The 18,492-nt window shown below is 36.4% G+C and overlaps 2 protein-coding genes across 2 annotated transcripts; both read right to left on the bottom strand.

Moving 5' to 3' along the window:
- Positions 1–6,912: 6,912 nt before the first annotated feature.
- On the bottom strand, positions 6,913–13,055 carry LOC105697073 (arylsulfatase B). The gene is made up of 9 exons (XM_023432174.1): positions 12,987–13,055; positions 11,911–12,052; positions 10,417–10,576; positions 9,818–10,044; positions 9,360–9,619; positions 8,737–8,746; positions 8,308–8,599; positions 7,313–7,590; positions 6,913–7,190 (listed from the first exon to the last, which is right to left on the bottom strand). Coding segments are annotated over exons 1-9 (1,590 nt in total). The 5' UTR covers positions 12,989–13,055; the 3' UTR covers positions 6,913–6,971.
- Positions 13,040–18,375, bottom strand: LOC105697072 (arylsulfatase B). Its single transcript, XM_012420063.2, has 8 exons — positions 18,131–18,375; positions 16,784–16,943; positions 16,478–16,704; positions 16,087–16,327; positions 15,829–15,986; positions 15,336–15,627; positions 14,945–15,252; positions 13,040–14,334 (listed from the first exon to the last, which is right to left on the bottom strand). Exons 1-8 carry the CDS (start codon positions 18,251–18,253, stop codon positions 14,095–14,097), a joined length of 1,749 nt encoding a protein of 582 aa, XP_012275486.1. The 5' UTR covers positions 18,254–18,375; the 3' UTR covers positions 13,040–14,094.
- Positions 18,376–18,492: the final 117 nt, after the last annotated feature.

The raw sequence follows: 18,492 nt of genomic DNA on the forward strand, positions 1-18,492 counted from the left end.
TGGAATAGAATTTCTAATTTACGAATCTTTAGTTTACAATTTGTTACGTTGATATACTTTTCACTTCAGCGTGCGCGCGAGCATTACCCGCGAAAAACAAATTTGCTTCCATCCATTGAAACATTCATTAATTTATTTCTTTATCTCCTTTTTTTATTCTCTCTTCGTGACCTAATTATTAAAGTCATTGGCATCCTATTCAAGAACATTCAGAAGTTCTGCCTAGAGAGTGCGTTGTTTAAGCATCGTAAACACTTCAAATATAAATGAAGTCTAAATTACAGATGCTGTTGTTGTAAGGTAAAGCGAGGGATCTCTTCCATTGTCGTTTCTTTTTTCCCTTCATTTTCTTGCTTTCAGTTATTCCGATGCGTTTAGTCGTTTTGTTTTCAGCAGCACAGAAAAGGGTATCCATTACGTGATACTTTTCTTCTCTGCTCGTTTTTATTCACGCCCTACTTTGGTACATTTTCCGCGGCATTTTAGTCTTCTAAGGCCGTCCCGTTTTATTCTTCGTATCTCACGTGGCTCATGTAGGGCCTGTGCGATTCGCACATTGTTCGCTCATGTTACCGCTGTGGATGTTACATGCATTATAAAAGAATAAGTTATGAGTACTTATAGAATGTGTTATTTTGTACTAAATTCTAATACTAGCTAATGTAGTCAGCAGATAAACAATAAAAGGATTGATAATGACGAACATAGGAAAAAGTAAAATATTTCTAGTTAATGACAATAAGACTTGCACCACAATTGCAATCACATACCAAACGTGATAAAGTAACATTTCTCGTTTTTACGACAAATGTTAGAGCACCGAATATTTCCATTAAACTAATATATTCTAATTAAAGCAGAAAAACATATATTGCAATGAATGCATAAAAATATGCAGTTAGGGTACAATACAGGTTGAGCATAAATTTAGAGTTTGTTTGCAGAGAGGCAATCACGGCTTTTTGTGGCGTTTCAAATTGACGCCAATGCGAAGAAAGCCATCGAGGATATACAAATAGTATTAATAACAACGACGCGTCATGGTCGCACCACTTTTTTTTATTATCGAAACCGGGCTATTCGTATGGTGAATATTCAAATGAACGTCTTGGCGAACTCTCATCTTTGTAGAGCGAAGAATTGACGGCGTTGCCTGTTGCATCGTCGCGTCTTTTCTTTGGTAGTATAATAAGAAGAGATCTGTCGTTCGGTCGATTCCTCGGCTTCGCTTAATGCGAGTCATGGTCGTCTCTTGCTGCGCAAGCAATAAATTCGTTCATTATGAAAGTTCTTGTCATCGGTCTCAAAGCTTCAAGAATACCCGACAGTTTAGGTTTATTGTTAGCTTTCACAGGTTCCATGCTTATCTTCCCGGGTCACCGTCTCGAGAGAAACAAAAATGTGTTCCGGTCGATTTTGAGGCCTTTCCCGAATTCTTGGATCTCCTCGAAGTTATCTGGCCGTGATGCTAGGTACGGAATATTCACAAAGGTGCCGCATGATCATTAGACGTCCTCTACAAATTAGGTTCGGCCCCCAATTTCACCTTCATCTTCTGCTCCTTTCCCTGAGGATTACGGCGGGATCTTCGGGAAGAAGCGTTACCCTTCTTAAGGCGATGTGAAAGTGGTGTCGAAGAGGTTTTGTTTATAAAACTTTTCTCCCAACTCGGTTTACCGAATAGTTTGAAACTTTACAACGTGAACAGGGAGACTATAAGGAAAGTCCTGAAGCTAATGAGATTTCAATTCTTTTCAAATTTGTTTATAGGTATTTTCAAAATAGCCTACAAAAAATGAAATTTCGCGAGATTCAGGACCTACCTTAGGGTTTCCGTATTCACGTTTGAAAGTATGAAACGATTTCAGATATCCAATTCGTAGAAAAGTTTTATGAACGATTGAGCTTTCGGATGCCACTCACATTCCCTTAAGTCGTATATGAGAATTTTCTTCCGAGATTCTCGAAATTCTGTGTAATGTCCATTTCGGATGATGTCTATTTTAAAGATTGTTAAAGATGAATCCAACATTCGTATTGTCTGATTGTAAGTCGAGGCGGATTGAAGTCAGTCTCAATCTCTGGTTTTTCGGCATTTTCATGCAAATAATGATTATTCCAAGTTTTGAAACTGGAGAGTATTAAAGGGTTAATTCTCTCCTATTTTCTGAATTGCATATAAGTTCGTGCATGTTTTAAATTAATTTGTAGCAAGTGGAAAAGTACCCTGATAAAATCACCGATACGTAAGTCTCAATTTCTTATATGTGAATAACATTCTTTAGAAGGTATACAATTATATTTGTTATCATTAAGAAACTATTTCTGCATTAAACGTGATTCCGAACTCATGTGCGTGCACTACCTACGTGATGTACATGTAGTACAATGGTTGTATGTCATACAGTAAACTCGTGTAATGTATTGCATGGTAGAAAATTACATCGTGTATTTAACGAATTTTTTCAAAATTAATTTAGCGAATTAGCTCTATGTTGACTTTTCACAATTTGACTTTTAATTAAATATTATATTCCTTAATATTACAGATAACGAAATTCAAGCGTTATTATCGTTGGAAATATATGTAGACGTTTTGTACCCGTTAAAATACAAACGTTTCGTGGTAAATTTAAAACGTTGAGAACGTTTCTCGTATGTTGGTGAATTCTGAAGAGATATTTCCTTCTTTCTGTACTCTCAGTCGGTTCTCTTCGTTCATTCTAAGAGGATTTTGGGTCGTCAATTATCCCATGTTCTTGAAGCTTTTTTCTACATCCTCTTCTTGTGTTCACAAAGAAAGTACATACTACCCTGATATATAGTGTAAAGTAAAAAAATATACCATTAAGTATAACTTGTGTCACTTTATTAACTTGTTTGATTTTCAGTTTGATTTTATATGAACAAACAGTGGCCATACCACGTATAATACGTATATTCTTAAACGTATATCCCATGTGTAACTATGCAAGTGGTTTTCTACATAATGTAATTTCATTAAAGCCGTTTAAAGTCTCCTGAATTCAAATAACCAGCACCTTAACTACCTCTTTTAGAAACATTCCGGATACGTATCCCAATGTCTAATGATTTCAAGGCATTGCCTTTAAGATATAACGTTACTCTTCAAATTCTTATTATATCCTAAAGGAGGTGTCATTTTATCTGATTTAAAGGAGTGGTAGTACTGTATGTTTCAAATAGAAAAGCTCAAATCTAGGCAGTTTTGTCGCATCGACTGCACGTCATCCCATCGTGATGCTGCAGACTATACGACCTGGTCTCGAAAGGAAGAGCTCGAACACGTATTTCAAAGTAGATAGTAACATTTTACCTTCCCACCGCAACCTTTGTGTTCTTCCCAATCATGTATTCACTTATCAATAACGATAATAATGATCGGTCACATTAACAAATAATGTTTAGAGTTAAATGTACTGTTCATGAAACATGTACACCGTGTAAAAAGGCTTTCAAGGAATATTCAGAAAAAACATTCCAAATATTTAAATAATACTTTTCAAATATTTATTTTGATTCGTATTCAGAATGAAAGGGATGAAGTCAATATTTTTGAAATACGGGATTTTGTAATAATCCTTTCGCTTCGGACAAAAATAATGGTTAATCCCACTGCCGTCAATGGATGAGATGGAAATTTTAATGTTGAATGCTCACGAAAAACCGGCGACTTGCAACATACGTTTTTAAGAGAACAATGCAATTCGTCAAGGTCATCCTCATCCCTAACGACCGTGCCGGTACAATCGTGTGGTATGCTACCACCGAAATCCATTATGACTCATCCCATTCAATTATGAAGCAACATCTGAATGCGCCAAAAATACAAGAAAGTCAATGTCAAGATGTTCCCAGGCATGTACCGAGGACCAAAATAGTCATTGTAATTACTTCGGGTTAACCTTTTGGTTACGAAGCCGTTTCGACGCATGGACCAAATTCATCGACGTGTACATCCTTTACATCCTAAACATCCTTTAGTAACCAAAGGGTTAAACGATCTAACATTGGAAAAATATTTCATTACTTTTAAATGCCGAGTCCCTTGTGAGGAAACCTTTCCGTATACATATTAAGCATTAATGTTTCTTTCGAAATACATTTTGGATTTAGTACATTTTCCCCTCTCCACGTATTCCGAAAATGTATTTCAGGTTGCACCGCGGTAGAACCGTGGGTAGAAAAATAGTTCCGGCGATTCCGAGGGGTTATGAACTCAGTAAATCATGGATTTTAATGCTCGAAATCACGCGGAAATCTGTTGAAAATCGGATGCAGAAATCACTGGAAATCACTGAAACGTCACAATTTTAAGATCAAACGTCACTTGTTACCGAATTGCATTGTTGTTTATCATATGAAATTAAATGCAATTTGTTCTCAAAGAAAGAAATCGTTTCACTGCTTCCCGAGTGAATACTGCCTCGGGCGATTTCTCAAAAAACCATGAAGCGAGGGGCTATTCACTTAGAAATCAGTGAAAATTATTCCTTTCTTCGAGAACCGATTGCTTTTGATTTCATGTGATAAACAACAATGCGATTCGGTAACAAGTGACGTTTAGCTTTAAAATTGTGACGGTTCGGTGATTTCCAATGATTTATAGTGATTTCTGCTCGCGATTTCCAGCTGTTTAGCCTTAAAATTGTGACGTTTCGGTAATTTCTAATGATTTATAGTGATTTCTGCTCGCGATTTCCAGCTGTTTAGCCTTAAAATTGTGACGTTTCGGTAATTTCCAATGATTTATAGTGATTTCTGCTCGCGATTTCCAGCTGATGTCCACGTGCTTTCGAGCATATTAAAATCCATGATTTCCTGAATGAATACCCCTTTGCTTTGAAGAACGGCGAAGAAGATTACGTCGTGCTCGGAAGTCGGAGTGAAAAAAGTGTACCGGGTTCTGGCTTTATTTCCTTCCTTCATTGTTCGTTAAGGCACACGGAGACATCGGCCGTTGGGTAGACAAACGCGGCGGCAGCTGGGTGCTGGCCGGCTATTAAAAGCGACTTACTCCCCTCGTGTCTCTTCGCGAGACTTTCTCGCGGCTCGCGCGCGCTTCTCACCAACCCCGAGCATCCCTCAACGAGGCTAGCGAAGAGTGCGCCTCTACTTAGGTACGCGAGCCCGATGCAAGTATGAAGATCGCTAAATGAGCCGTGAGAGAGTCCAACCGAGCAAAAACGATGGCGACGCTCCGAGCCTCTTTGCGGTGCGAAGACCGTCCTTAAGAATTCGAAAATCGACCATTCAAGTCTGCAACAGAGTAGCCTCAAAAACGTAATCCCTTCTCTTCCACGTTCACAGAAAAAATTAACAAATATTTGAAGCAGTATCACAAATAATTAGATTGATGCGACTTGCGTGAACATATTGTGAGAACGTTAAGGTTTAGCATTCACGATGAGGAAAGCGCGAAAGGTTGAATGTGTGTAATCATTCTTTTAGAAATTAGTTTTGGGGGAGTACGCTCGTGAAACAGAGTCCATTTTTATCTATGAATTATTTCATTACTAGGATTGGGTGTAAGAAGAGAGATTTGATAATGTTACCTTTATACTTAATATGTACGAAGAAAACTATAGTGCTTTTACAACAAAACATAAAAGCACATTTGTCATTGTTTGAGATAGGTTTGAAAATTAGTACATTAGGATATTCGTTGTTACAGCGAATATATTTCACGTTAATTAATCTAGTAATTGAAGAGCTTAACTGAACTAATAAAAAAAAACTGTGAACAGGAGTAATTAAAATTTGTCAGGGTTTTGTGTCAAAACAGAGTTTTCTGGCCTGATTCGCGAAAGCTATTATTATGCGATCATCTGCGTCGAAGTTATGGTCTTAATCGAAATTTTATGCACCGACTCGTATCCCCCGCGATACATCGGCATTAAAATGATATCAACATATCCTAATTCCACGACAAACGGATCTCATCTGCATAATCCTTATACAATGGGATGGAATGAAGGAAAAAGAAAAGTAGCTCCACGGGAAGCTTTCCCTTTCCCCATAACAGTTTGTGAGTATTGTAAATCTCTCCCTTGCGCTGGGCGATGCAAGTCCCCGCACCCTACAGACTTTTCATCAGACGATAGTTTGATCGATTTGACAATACACATAAGATTTTATAGGAGTGTGTACATCTACCGATTAAAAATCGGCCGGCCGATCAAGCTATCGGCCGATAAAAAGTGCACGGGCCCTAAAGAACAAAATCGACACCGTAATTAAAGAACTTCGTAACCGGTAAACTAAGGAAAAATTATCCAAAGATATTAATCTTCTTTCGCGGACGCATTAAAAGCAAAGATTAGCTAACCGGATCAAACATGACATAATGAATGGAAGCGTGTACGCCGAATAGGTATAAAATACTTTATACAGAAGTCAGCTATTTATTTTCTTAATCTAGGGCTTAAGGGATAAGGAGCGTGCCTCTTCTCTCAAACTGCAATCTCCCAACGACAAGAAGATTCTGGCAAACTGAAAAATGACTCGGGGCTTAATCTTTGTAAACGAAACCGCGAATATAAACGACACGTCATTTACTCGGTGTCCTCGAATGGAGTTAAGGAATTTTTTGTCTTAATCTGGGGTCTCTTTCCGAAGAGGAAACATCCCAATACCCTTTAAAATATTACTTATGATTTGTTTGGCGTTCTCATAGGCCCACGAAAAAAAAATGACAAGTCGTTAGTTCTTTCTTTTGTAGACAAGAATACGAATCAGAAAAGTGTAAAATTCGTCTTTTACTTACAGTCTTGCACTGTACATTAAAAATTGACACGTTATAGATTTATTCTATGGCATAAAAGTAAACAATCTAACTAAAAAAATATTATTCCATGTTTGTTGGTAGTGAATACTATGTGTATATAAATATCCTCGCATCTTTTTTCGTTTAATGTCATTTAAACGACTGTTTCAGGAAAAGATTACACTCAATACCGAGCAATTAATTTAGTGTATGCGGCGAGAAAAACAGACTGCAGAGGTGTGTGAATACTCCTTAAAAAAGTTGATTGGCCCGCACTCTTAACCCATGGCATCCAAACTCCGTTAAAGTGACCGGGAAAGGATGCTGGGTCCACATCTGCATTAGTTTGCGGCATCAGTTCCGGACGATACTGATCGATGAAGCTGTTTAAGACTTCGACGATCTACAAAAATAAACGAAAAATAACTAAACATTCTGAGAGTAATTTCGGAATACCTTAAACAGATGATTGCGAGATTTCCAAGGATATGTCTGAGTAAGAAAATGATTAAAATAGATTCTTACATGAGGATATTCCAAGGATACGTCGGCGGTCTCACAAGGATCTTTAATAACATCGAATAGGCAATATTTAGAGCAGTTAGCTGGAGCTGTACGGTCTTCGCATACCACTCTGGCTTTTTCTTTCAATTCGATAATTTTAGATACACTTAAAGTATATTTCGATTGTGACGATATTGCAAAGCCCGCCAAAGACTTGAGTACGTTCTCTGCGTTATACTTTGGATTAGACGGTTCACTGCCACTGTCACCGTAATAATCACCATACAGGTCGACAGCCCCTAAATATCACAACATTAACGACAAAAAGAAATCACGAATCAGCCAATAAGATCAACAGCAGGGTCAAGCCAGGGACTATTCTCTCGGAAATCAGGTAAAATGATGTCCTTTGAAATCTGTTTGTCATTGATTTCATATTATGAGCAACAATGTAATATCATAGAAAGTGACGTTCCGCACTAAAATTTGCGTAATATTCTGCACGCGATTTTCTTTGCAACAAATAATTTTCCATTGATCTTAAATGGTTGTCGACGAGTTATATCGTTGTTACACGTTTCGAATAATTTCAACATGTTACAATGTGCAACAGACTCCCACTGATTTTCAGCTGATTCCATACGATTTCCAAAAAGATAACGCAACCCTAGTAGCATAGAATAATTTCTAAATATTTGTTTGTAATCTTTGCTAAATATCTCAAGCGACAGATTTTTAAGAATTTCTTGTAGATTTCATTCGAAGGTATCCGAAATATTTGTTGAAAATCTCAATGACATATGTAGCTTCAATAATTTATAAACATATATTANGAGATAATATTCTAAAGTAAACGTTTTGCAAATATTTCAAATGTCTGTTAAATATTTACAAAATGTACGATATTCGTTAAATATATAGAAAATATCGGACAAATATTTCATGCTACTAGGGAAGATTTCCTTAATGAATAACCCCTCGGGATCCAAGACGTGGCTTGTAGTAGTCATACTTGCCTTTTACGAGTTTGAAACGACCAGCTAAAGCTCCTTCGAGATTAGCGACTTCGTCGATATTCAGAAGTATGGATTCTCTGGGAGTTTCTTTGTAATTGCTGAGAGCTGACCACTGGTCTACTCCGTCTATAGGGCCAAGGTCAGCAAGATCACCGCCTGCAGCTGAATAAAATGTTGGTAACCAATCCGTAATGTGGACCAGCTGATTCGAAATCCGCGAGCGATCCTTTATGAGCGGCGAGTAAATGCAGGACGCTCCGCGAATTCCCCCCTCATAAAGGGTGAATTTTAACTAGAAATAAATTAATATTATAAATCACATTTAACAGTAAAGGCAATAATAATATGCGATTTTAGGATTATCGAAACGGAGATGACTACTTTGCCGAGTAAACCGAGCAAAAATCTAATCGTAATGATTAAATATACCTTAATGAAACTATGAAATCAAGAAAATTGAGTATTATTTAAAAAGCGTATTAATTTCATTCAATCTGCACTTCGTAACTTATTTTGTTGATAGTTCCAAGTAAAAATCTATTTGACAGAAGAATTTCTTTTTATGTAGAAAGTAATTTTGTCGTTCAGTATAGGTTTGTACGCAATTACGCGTTGAAGGTATCCCTAGTGGCACAAAATATTTATCGTATATTTTCTACATATTTAACGAACATTTTGTAAATATTTAGCAGACATTTGAAATATTCGCAAAACGTTTTCTTTAGAATATTATCTTTATAATATTGGTATAATATTAGCTCCACGTGTTTTCATAATATTTTTCCACCAGATATACAAAACATTTCGTTTCATTTTAATACAANGTTCTGGTCTGGGCTAAGTTAAAAAATTTTTTCAAAAAATCCAAATTTTGAATGTGTCAGGACAATTCTTAGATGATCAGGAGTGATGTGTCAAAGTTTCGGACAGTTTGGTCTAATACCCTTAAAAAAAAGTGTTGTATTCGAATCGACTGATTTGAAGGGGGTTTCACTTCACCTTAATTCAATTGAAATTGTCGAGACCGACCCCAGTACGACTCACCCGCGTACTTTCTGCGATCAATAGACTCAACGTAACCCAGAGTTGCATTGACCGAGGCCATGTCGCGAACTTCGAGGGTATCGTCGTTATCACTGGAGTGAGGAGCCCCGTGAGATATTTGGAGATACAGAGGCTTCGAGGGATCATGACTGGCAATGATACTTTCAGCTTCCTCCGAGATGGCGTCCGTCAAGTACGTCCTGCCATACGTATAGTCAGCTGCCAAGGTGGTGGCAGTATCCCTATGAAAATCGTAACCGGTACGATTCTGGGTAAAGAAAAGTCAAGGAAATTTTACGCCTTCTCTTCACACGCCGCTGTCGTATATACACCAGTGGCAAGATTGCCGACAGGAGAAATTTTGGAATCCTGCCAGCCGTCGCGTGCTTTCACGAATTGTTTTACGTTTTGCGCTTTCAGAGCCGACCGCGTAGTCACAACTTGAACCTGGCATAACAGGACTAACCTGTTGAGTGATGGTATAATTGAAGTACTGGATGTAACCGTTGTAGTAACCGCGGAAGTCGTCGAATCCACGTCGGGCCGGCGTGTAATTCTCCGAGAAGTATCCTACGTGCCATTTACCCACCAGGTGAGTACTATATCCCATTCGGCGAAGGTGCTCCGGAAGGAGAACCGTGTCCAGAGGAATGCCGCGAGGCTCGCCGGCCTTTAAAGGGTACCCTTGCATTCCTGCACAAATTTTGTTATTAATTTGAAACCGCCATTTTAATCTGCACTCATGTCTATCCTTCGATCGCGTGATATTCTGTTTCGTCTCGTCGTTTTAGTTTCGTGACAGTATTTATTTAATTGACTACCAGAAATAACATGCGGTACAAGCCAAGAATTGCTAAGCCATGTAAACCAATTAAAATGTTTAGAAAAGAATTTTATTCAATTTACCCTACAAAGTACATTCGGATTCTATTTCGTATCCTGGACCTAATTTTATCATTTTTTTCGATATTCAGAATATGATAAGGAATATCACGGAACTCGAGAGTCAGTTTTATGTCATTTGTAAATAATTAAATTTATTCGTTATCATTTAAAATGAATTACCTGCCCTGATAGGATATCGTCCTGTGAGGAAAGCTGTTCTCGAAGGAGTACACGTCGGTAGAACATAATGTCGGTTCAGTATTACCCCATAATACGCGAGCGCGTCTATGTTAGGGGTTGGTATCTGGTTTGACCCGTGGAAACCGACGTCGTTCCACCCCTTAATTAAAACAAACCAGCTCGTTTTTAATAAAAATCCAATTTATTGCAAGGTATACGCATACAAGGTGTCCCATTTCAATCAATTCAGGTTAATATTTTGTAAACTGTGGAAAATAGCGAAAAATGTTTCAGTAAAAAGTTGTAGGGTTTGAAAGGGATAAAAAGATACAGGTAGTGATTTTTAGGTGAAGGTCATTTCAAGGTCAACATCATTTGTGTAGAATAGAAAGTACTATTTTTTATGCCAGAAATCAATGGAGCGTCAAATTCCACGTAAAATTACCATACGTAATACTTGGAGTTATGTCGACCAGAATTGGATATATAGGTCGAAACGTGTTGTCACAAGTGAAATCTGGTTGGCGCTAATGGATCGTATGAAATTCAATTCTTTTCAGAGGATGGGGTTCATGTAACTTTGAACCTTGATTATCTAACATAAAATGTGATTCCCAACAGTTCTTGGTGTTAGAGCCCTTTCTTTGAAAGGAGTGATTTTCACACGATCCATTAGCGTCAATCGGACTCCACTTGTGACATGTTTCGACCTTTATAACCCATTATGGTCAACGGAACTTCACATGTTTCTACATAGAATTTGATATTCTATCAATTTCCGGTATCAAAGTCCTTTCCGTTTAAAAAAATGAAGTTCACCTTGTAATAAACTCGAGTAAAACCTTCGCGTAAAAGTCATGACCTGTGTTTTGTTAACTTCTTTAAACTCTACAACTTTGTATTGAAATGTTTTTTGCTATCTCCCTCAATTTACGAAATATTAATTTGGATTGATTATAACCGGACACCTTGTACTTACATACTCAACCGTCAAATATAGCACGCTGTTTTGTAGTTATTGCTAATTCGTGCAATTAGAATAAGATTTTTCATAAAATATGCAAACCTTTGCGTCGGCGTATGAAGGTAAGAAGAATATTTTGTGTTGCGCTTGAACTGTATATGAAAGACAAATGATAACGCCATTTGTGTCGAATTTAATCATTCTCGCAAATTAAGTTACGCAGTAGGTGTTGGCGTATGTCTTTTAACTAAAGTCATGTGATTACGATACGCAACCGCTCTTGAGACCTGCGATGTGTCCTTCACCTAATTTTGAGGAAATGCTACACTACGTTTAGAACACGGAGAAAAGATACTTCATGAAGATAGATTTATTATCGAATGGTGCAGTCTAAGAGTTTCTTTTTAGGCCCCGTCGATGTGACAAAATGCTGCGAATACCTTGGCACAAATTAGGCAACTGTTCCTATATGTATTACAATTTGTCCTTCAATTCTTGAATACGTAACTGATAATAAACAAGAACCTTACCAAATCATCCGCAATAATGACGACGATATGTGGTTGTTTACTCGACGTTTTTTCAAAGTGGCCATTTTTCCTATGTACTGATATTCCGCAAACGTACAATACCGCAAATGCCCATATTATGCTGAAAGATCCTATGATTCTCCTGTCATTTGGAAATGCCGATTTTATATTAATACACATTTTATACAGTAATAAATTAATTTTCTTTAAGAATTTACAAACGATTATTAGAGTGGTCAGTTTTCAATCAATAATTTTATACCAACCAAACTTTTCTTAAGCCAAGACGACCTTGGTAATACAATTTCATTTCTTATTTAACAATGAAATATTACGTTGTATTGTATTATTTACTTTAGAACTAATTTTAATATATTAAAGATGAAAAGCAAATGAAGAATTACCCGTTCAAAATGGATAATTGTACACAAATGTATTTCCCACCCAAATTCTCGATTATTACATTAAGTGTATAATTTCAAATTCAAATGCCGAATCACTTTTTTTCCGTTTATCAAATACGTGCAAGAATAGACATTTGAAATGTATTTATTCGAAATGCATATCAAATTACAATTGAAGCTCTGATTTCTTAATAAAAAACGTACAACCTGTTCTGGAAATCGGCGCAGATAATTTTTCTACAAATTGTTCGACTTATTTTAAATGAAAGTATACACGAATTGTGAACAAAATATTGCAAAATGAAGTGTTTGTATATTGGATAGATAGGTAACAAAAACCCACATTTTTTAAATTTCTTCTTCGCAATATTATTTTCGTAACGTACGTTACTCAGAATTTCATATCCATGAAATGTTATTACTATTGATTGAATTAATTTCATTTGCGTAATTTGTGATTTTTTAATGTAGTCTTATCTTTACTCTCTAATTGTCACACTAATTGTAAATAATGTAAAAAAATTAATTTGAATTGTAGAAATATTTTATTACATAATGTAATCATAATAACTCAATTTGAAGATTAGACACATATATTCTTGAAATAGAACATTTAATAATACAAATAACAGAAATTAATCCTTATCGAATCCTTATACATATTGTACTTACATTTCTGAGACTTGTTGTTATGGCTACGGGTCGGGAGTAAATGAACAAGAAAGTAGAGACACGTGCATTTATGTATCTTCATTAGATAAGCTAAGGTAATGCTGCGGTGTTCCACGAACTTCATACTCGGAATAGTTTCCACTTAAATATTTCCGTTTGATAATTCCGTTTCTCCCACTGGAAGATTAACAAGAACAATTTCCTTATCTTAAGAAATATTATTTCAACTAATATTTTTTGTTTAATGTGTAGATCTACAATATGGAACGTTAAGGAAGTTTGAAAGTAAAAAACACCGCTTAAAACATTTATCAATAACTTGTGTCACTTAAGGTAGATAACTAACTCGTAATATTGTCATTTTATTACACTACTGCACAAGTTTCAATAAATACTATATTTAACTACACCTCACGCTGCTATTGGCATGTCGAACGCTTATTCACGGATATAGAAGAAAACGTGTCCTAGTTATTCACGACTACGGATACATTACGCTTAACACATTACCAACTGAAAGCTTATTAATTGGTTTTGCGATACCCGTGATCGCCATTTATCCCCAAATCCGCCGGTAAGTAATGTGTTAATAGTTATTCCGCTATTGGTGTATAAAACGTAAAATCGCCAACGAAAAAAATAAATATAATTAGAATATGTGTTATCCGCAACGATTGAAATATAGTAAATATAGTTGTACCAACCTACTTGTACTACCGTTGGTGGTCGTAGTATGTAAACAGACTTACAAATACCTGAATGAATTTAGTAAAGAAATACTATTCTTCTGAAATATTGTGTAAAATTCATTATAATCTATTTACACTACGATCATTGTAAACCTTTTTCATTGATTATTAACTGTCGTAATAAATTCTGATAGAAACTGAAGGTGCAGTTAACATTTGAAATGTTTGAAAGTTGAAATTACATGACATACCACGTTGTATTTGTTTTATCCTGCATCGACAAACTTAATGTTCTGGAAACTATTGGTTATGCATTGACTTTACTAAACTTCAACTTTATTTAAATCGATATCTGTGTCTTCTCTCGTAGACGAGTAAAATACCGCGTTATTACTTTTGATGGTGCAAGAATCTTGCAGTCAAATGAATACTCTCAGTCCAACTATTAATAATGCCATTCCGAGATGTGCACAAACCGCTAATGTACTAATTGCAGTTGCAGCACTCGCATATGCGTAGAGCATTGCTCCTGGATTTAACCAGGGTTCCCAAGTATTGTTTTTTCCCCTCGGATTGGCCATCCAGTCAATAGGCAATTTGGCTTGCTTCATCAGGACATTCCCGTACTTTTCCAGAAACAGATCCAGTTGTGTGACCATCTAAAAATTAATGTATGGTAAAGGCAAAATGAAATGAACATTAAAAAAAAAGTGTTTCAGCAGCCAAAGGTGAAAATTTTATCACTGAGATAACAACATCGAGGTATGAGATGGTTAATTTAACAGACCTTACACCCTAATAAAGTAATAAATCAAATTAATTTTTTCATAATAATGCCTAAAAAGCGATTAACCAACACGCCCTAATTTCAACATAATTATCAATACAGTAAAAAATACTGTGCGGCGGTATAATACTAAAAACCGTCCTTTTGTATTAACTATTCATCATGTATTTATGTATTTCTGTTCTCCTTCTTTCCAGACAAAATAATGCTCTGCAGTTATTATGATATTTCGTCGATAAAACTGGTTAATAGTAATTATCAACAGCCAAAGATAAGTTTTTATTCCTTGAGTCTTCCGACATTTTAGTTCTTCACGTTTTCTTGAAGTTTTTTGCAAACAAAAATGCTTATCGATTTAGAAAAAAAATACTGAAGTTCACTTAACGACAGGTAGTAATACCAGTAAACAAATGCAAATATCAGTAAATTATATTCAACAAAAGTTCTCTTTTAGTTATGTCAAACGTAGGTTCGTTACTTACTCTGGGATACTCCTTTGCAATATTGCGAATCTCGCAAGGATCATTAACTATGTCAAAGAGACACTCGGTTTCGTTGCAGGACCCTGAATTATGTCTTATGAAATGGGTGGCGTTTGCGTAACACTGAACAGTTGCTTTCTGTCGAAGAGTTATCATTGCGCTAGGTTGAGTTACGGGACCACCAAGATGAGCAGTTATGCTACGCGAAACTGCACTCCTCAGAACTCTAGTCGTATTGTAGAGGGGAACATCCCGATTTCTTCCCGATTCACCATGATATCCGTCATAGTATCCACGTTTAACGGAGCCTGCAAGCAAAGCATCATAAGACGTTTACAACTCGGACATTTACGACTCGAAAGTTATAATCGGTATTACGTGGATCCATTACCTCGAATAATTTTATACCGTCCATGTATAGCCCCCTCGGTTTTTGATACTTCGTCGACATTCAATAGGAGCGAGTCCCTGGTTGGAGGACAATCTTCACCGAGAGCTGGCCATTGATTTATGCCATCGATGTCGCCAAGATCCTTCAGATCACCACCGGCAGCGGCATAAAATGTTGGAAGCCAATCGGTAATGTGTATCAGATTCTCAGAAACGTATGCCATCTGGTGTAATCTAGGAGACCACAACGCTGCAACTCCTCTCACGCCTCCTTCGTACAGAGTGTATTTTGTCTAAAAGAAAGATAATTCAAGATCTTAACGGAAAAGATCATCACAGTAAGGTGCAATTGCGCGACATGATGAACTATTTATCGTGTCACGTTCAATTTTTTGCATAATTGTTACATAAATGACATGAATAATAAAGAGGCTAATAATGTATTATTGATGATAAGGCGAGGAATATGTCAGTGGTGACTATTGAGTACATACTCCTTTTAAAGGGTAATTGGAACCCCAATTTCGAAATTTGCCAATAGAAGCTGCACCGTTGTCGCTGAGGAACAGGATTAAAGAGTCTTTCAGCATTCCCTTGTCTCCCAAGGAAGCAACAACTCGCCCGAGAGAATTATCCAACTGGGCTACCATCGCTACGAACGAAAGATACATTACGATGGAAGTCAAGAAACTTTAGATAAATCTCAGGTAATTTTATATAATTGGCAACATTTGGGTATGCCTTATTCCTACCAGCATACTTGCGACGATTGTGTTCGTGGATATGAGAAAAATCTTTGTTATTGTAATCCTCGGGTGGCATTTCCACGGGTGCATGAACGGCTAGGTGAGATATTTGAAGGTAAAGAGGTCTTTGGGGATCATGATGATCAATAATTCTCAATGCCTCTTCTGTAAAAAGATCGGTAGCGTAGATACCGTGAAGTCCGTATGCTGGGTCATCCCCACTGTGCAGGTCGAATCCAGTCATGTTCTAAAGTGAACATATTAAATTGTTCCGGAGAAGAGTGCAGTAAATCGTTCGTAAATATCAAATTCAACCATATTCAAAAGACAATGAAAAGCGGCAAAAATGCGACTAATCGTTCCAAGAAACGTATGAATGCAACAATTGATTACTCACTCCTTGGGAATATTTATAATCGTAATAAGTGATGTAACTGTTGTAAAATCCAAGGAATGAATCGAAACCTCTGTGAAGAGGCGTGTGCTGAGGTGTATGAAATCCAACGTGCCATTTTCCGATAAGCTTCGTCACGTATCCTAATCGACGAAGGTGTTCCGGTAAAATGCGCACATTCAAGGGAAGTCCTCTCGGTTCACCCCCCTGAATGCCGTCGCCCTGCATTCCTGAAGGATTAGAAATATTTTTTACATTTGTACGCATGTAACAAATCATTTAAGTAATTTAGCAAGAAGCTTTGCTCACCCATTCTAATGGGATATTTTCCAGTGAAAAAAGCAGTCCTAGATGGTGTGCACGAAGGAAGTACATAATGCCTGTTTAATATTACTCCGTTGTAACCAAGAGCGTCAATGTTTGGAGTTGGTATTTGATTTGAACCGTGAAAACCTACGTCATTCCACCCCTGCAAATGAAAATCGATGAACCTTATGAGAACTCTTTTTGTTAAACGGAACATTTTTGTTTATATTTAATTTTAAATATTCAAATTTAAATATTATATCGTACGGGGAACTTCCACTTCGTAACGCAATAAAAGTAACTAATGATGATTTTCATAACAAAAAATAAGTTATAGAAATTGGATAATATTACAAATGTCGAATTTATATCTGAAGTCGAAAATTACAAATGGACTCAGTATTGTATTTTACTTTTTTAGGAAAAATATAAACATTTCGAGGACATTCTTATGAAAGGTACTAGAATAAAAATGAACTTATGCAACCAGAATATATTAACGTCGCCACTTTGAAGGAATTTTGTTTGGCAGATGAGTCACTACGGACAGCATCCTCATTGAGGGCGGGGGCGTTTAGACAGTATGTGAGGATTGGTAATTGTCTTAACTAAGGCCAGCGTTAACTTAAGACAGCTTCATTGCAGAGTAATCCTATTAAGAAGGGTTCAGACAAAAGGAACGACTGACATCAGGAAGAGCAAATGCAGTAGATAACTACGTTTTGCATGAATGGAACCTCCTACTTTCTTTACGCCAACATCTACAACCCACGTTCCATTATTTATGATACTTTAATTAAATCATTTACGCGCCGTGATACTTATAATATACATAAGGACTATTGTAAATTTGTAGTTCTCGTTACTTCTTAAATCAACGATAATAATAAAAGTCACAAAATATATGGAGGGTATACGATTGAAAAAACAAATTTTATTGCTCATCTTTGAATGCAAGCGAATTTTTTTACAGTCGCTTTAAATTTTACGGTTCTAAAAATATGCAACAAACTTTATATTAACAGGAAATAATTTAATAGTGTATGTTTCATAAGAACTGTTCAATTTTCGATTATTCTGACGTGTATTAATTTGAGAGTTCGTGCGCCTAAAGAACATAAAATTCTGGATAATTAGTATTCCAAACATCGAGTCAACTTCTCTTAGCCTGAGATAAAAAATCTTTCAATAAAATCTTATTGACGTAAATTATATTTATTCCCTTTAAAAACAGATTAAAAAAAGAAACTGCCATATCTTTAAAATAGAAGTAAATTTTAGTTACTGATTGACATCCCATAAACAAAATAAATGTATGATAAAACTATACTGCATAGATAACAATCTTACCAAATCATCAGCCATGATCACAATTATGTGAGGTCGTGTCTGATAAAGACCAGTAGATGTTCCGATATAGAAACCTATCAAGTACAGGACGATACTCGTCCTTAATGCGAAGTCAAACACCATGATCACAAATAGTTCCACCACGGATATTTATCTATATTAAGCACGACATCGATTTTCACAACACCAAACAATTTTTTTTCGTATTCATATAAAAAACCATGAGTAAATGGGGTTAGAACATCGTGAACGTCCGGACTGAGAAGCTCTAAAAGGAATAAACGCATTTATATAGTCCGCCTACGAATAACAGCATGTATGGTGTTTAAAGGGAGAGGGAACATATACTAATGATCCCAGCA

Source organism: Orussus abietinus, unplaced genomic scaffold (assembly GCF_000612105.2).
Source record: "Orussus abietinus isolate OABI.00-Male unplaced genomic scaffold, Oabi_2.0 scaffold125, whole genome shotgun sequence".
In the NCBI taxonomy this organism is placed as follows: Eukaryota; Metazoa; Arthropoda; class Insecta; order Hymenoptera; family Orussidae; genus Orussus; species Orussus abietinus.

Excerpts from the sequence above, each read along its gene's own strand:
- LOC105697073 (XM_023432174.1), bottom strand. Across the intron at positions 9,620-9,817 it reads ATTATACCATCACTCAACAG|AATCGTACCGGTTACGATTT; the intron begins GTTAGTCCTGTT and ends TTCTTTACCCAG. Across the intron at positions 7,591-8,307 it reads TCGTTTCAAACTCGTAAAAG|GGGCTGTCGACCTGTATGGT; the intron begins GCAAGTATGACT and ends TGTGATATTTAG.
- LOC105697072 (XM_012420063.2), bottom strand. The coding sequence starts at position 18,253 with ATGGTGTTTGACTTCGCATTAAGGACGAGTATCGTCCTGTACTTGATA. Across the intron at positions 16,705-16,783 it reads AAAATATCCCATTAGAATGG|GAATGCAGGGCGACGGCATT; the intron begins GTGAGCAAAGCT and ends CTAATCCTTCAG. Across the intron at positions 15,628-15,828 it reads CCAATTACCCTTTAAAAGGA|ACAAAATACACTCTGTACGA; the intron begins GTATGTACTCAA and ends TCTTTCTTTTAG.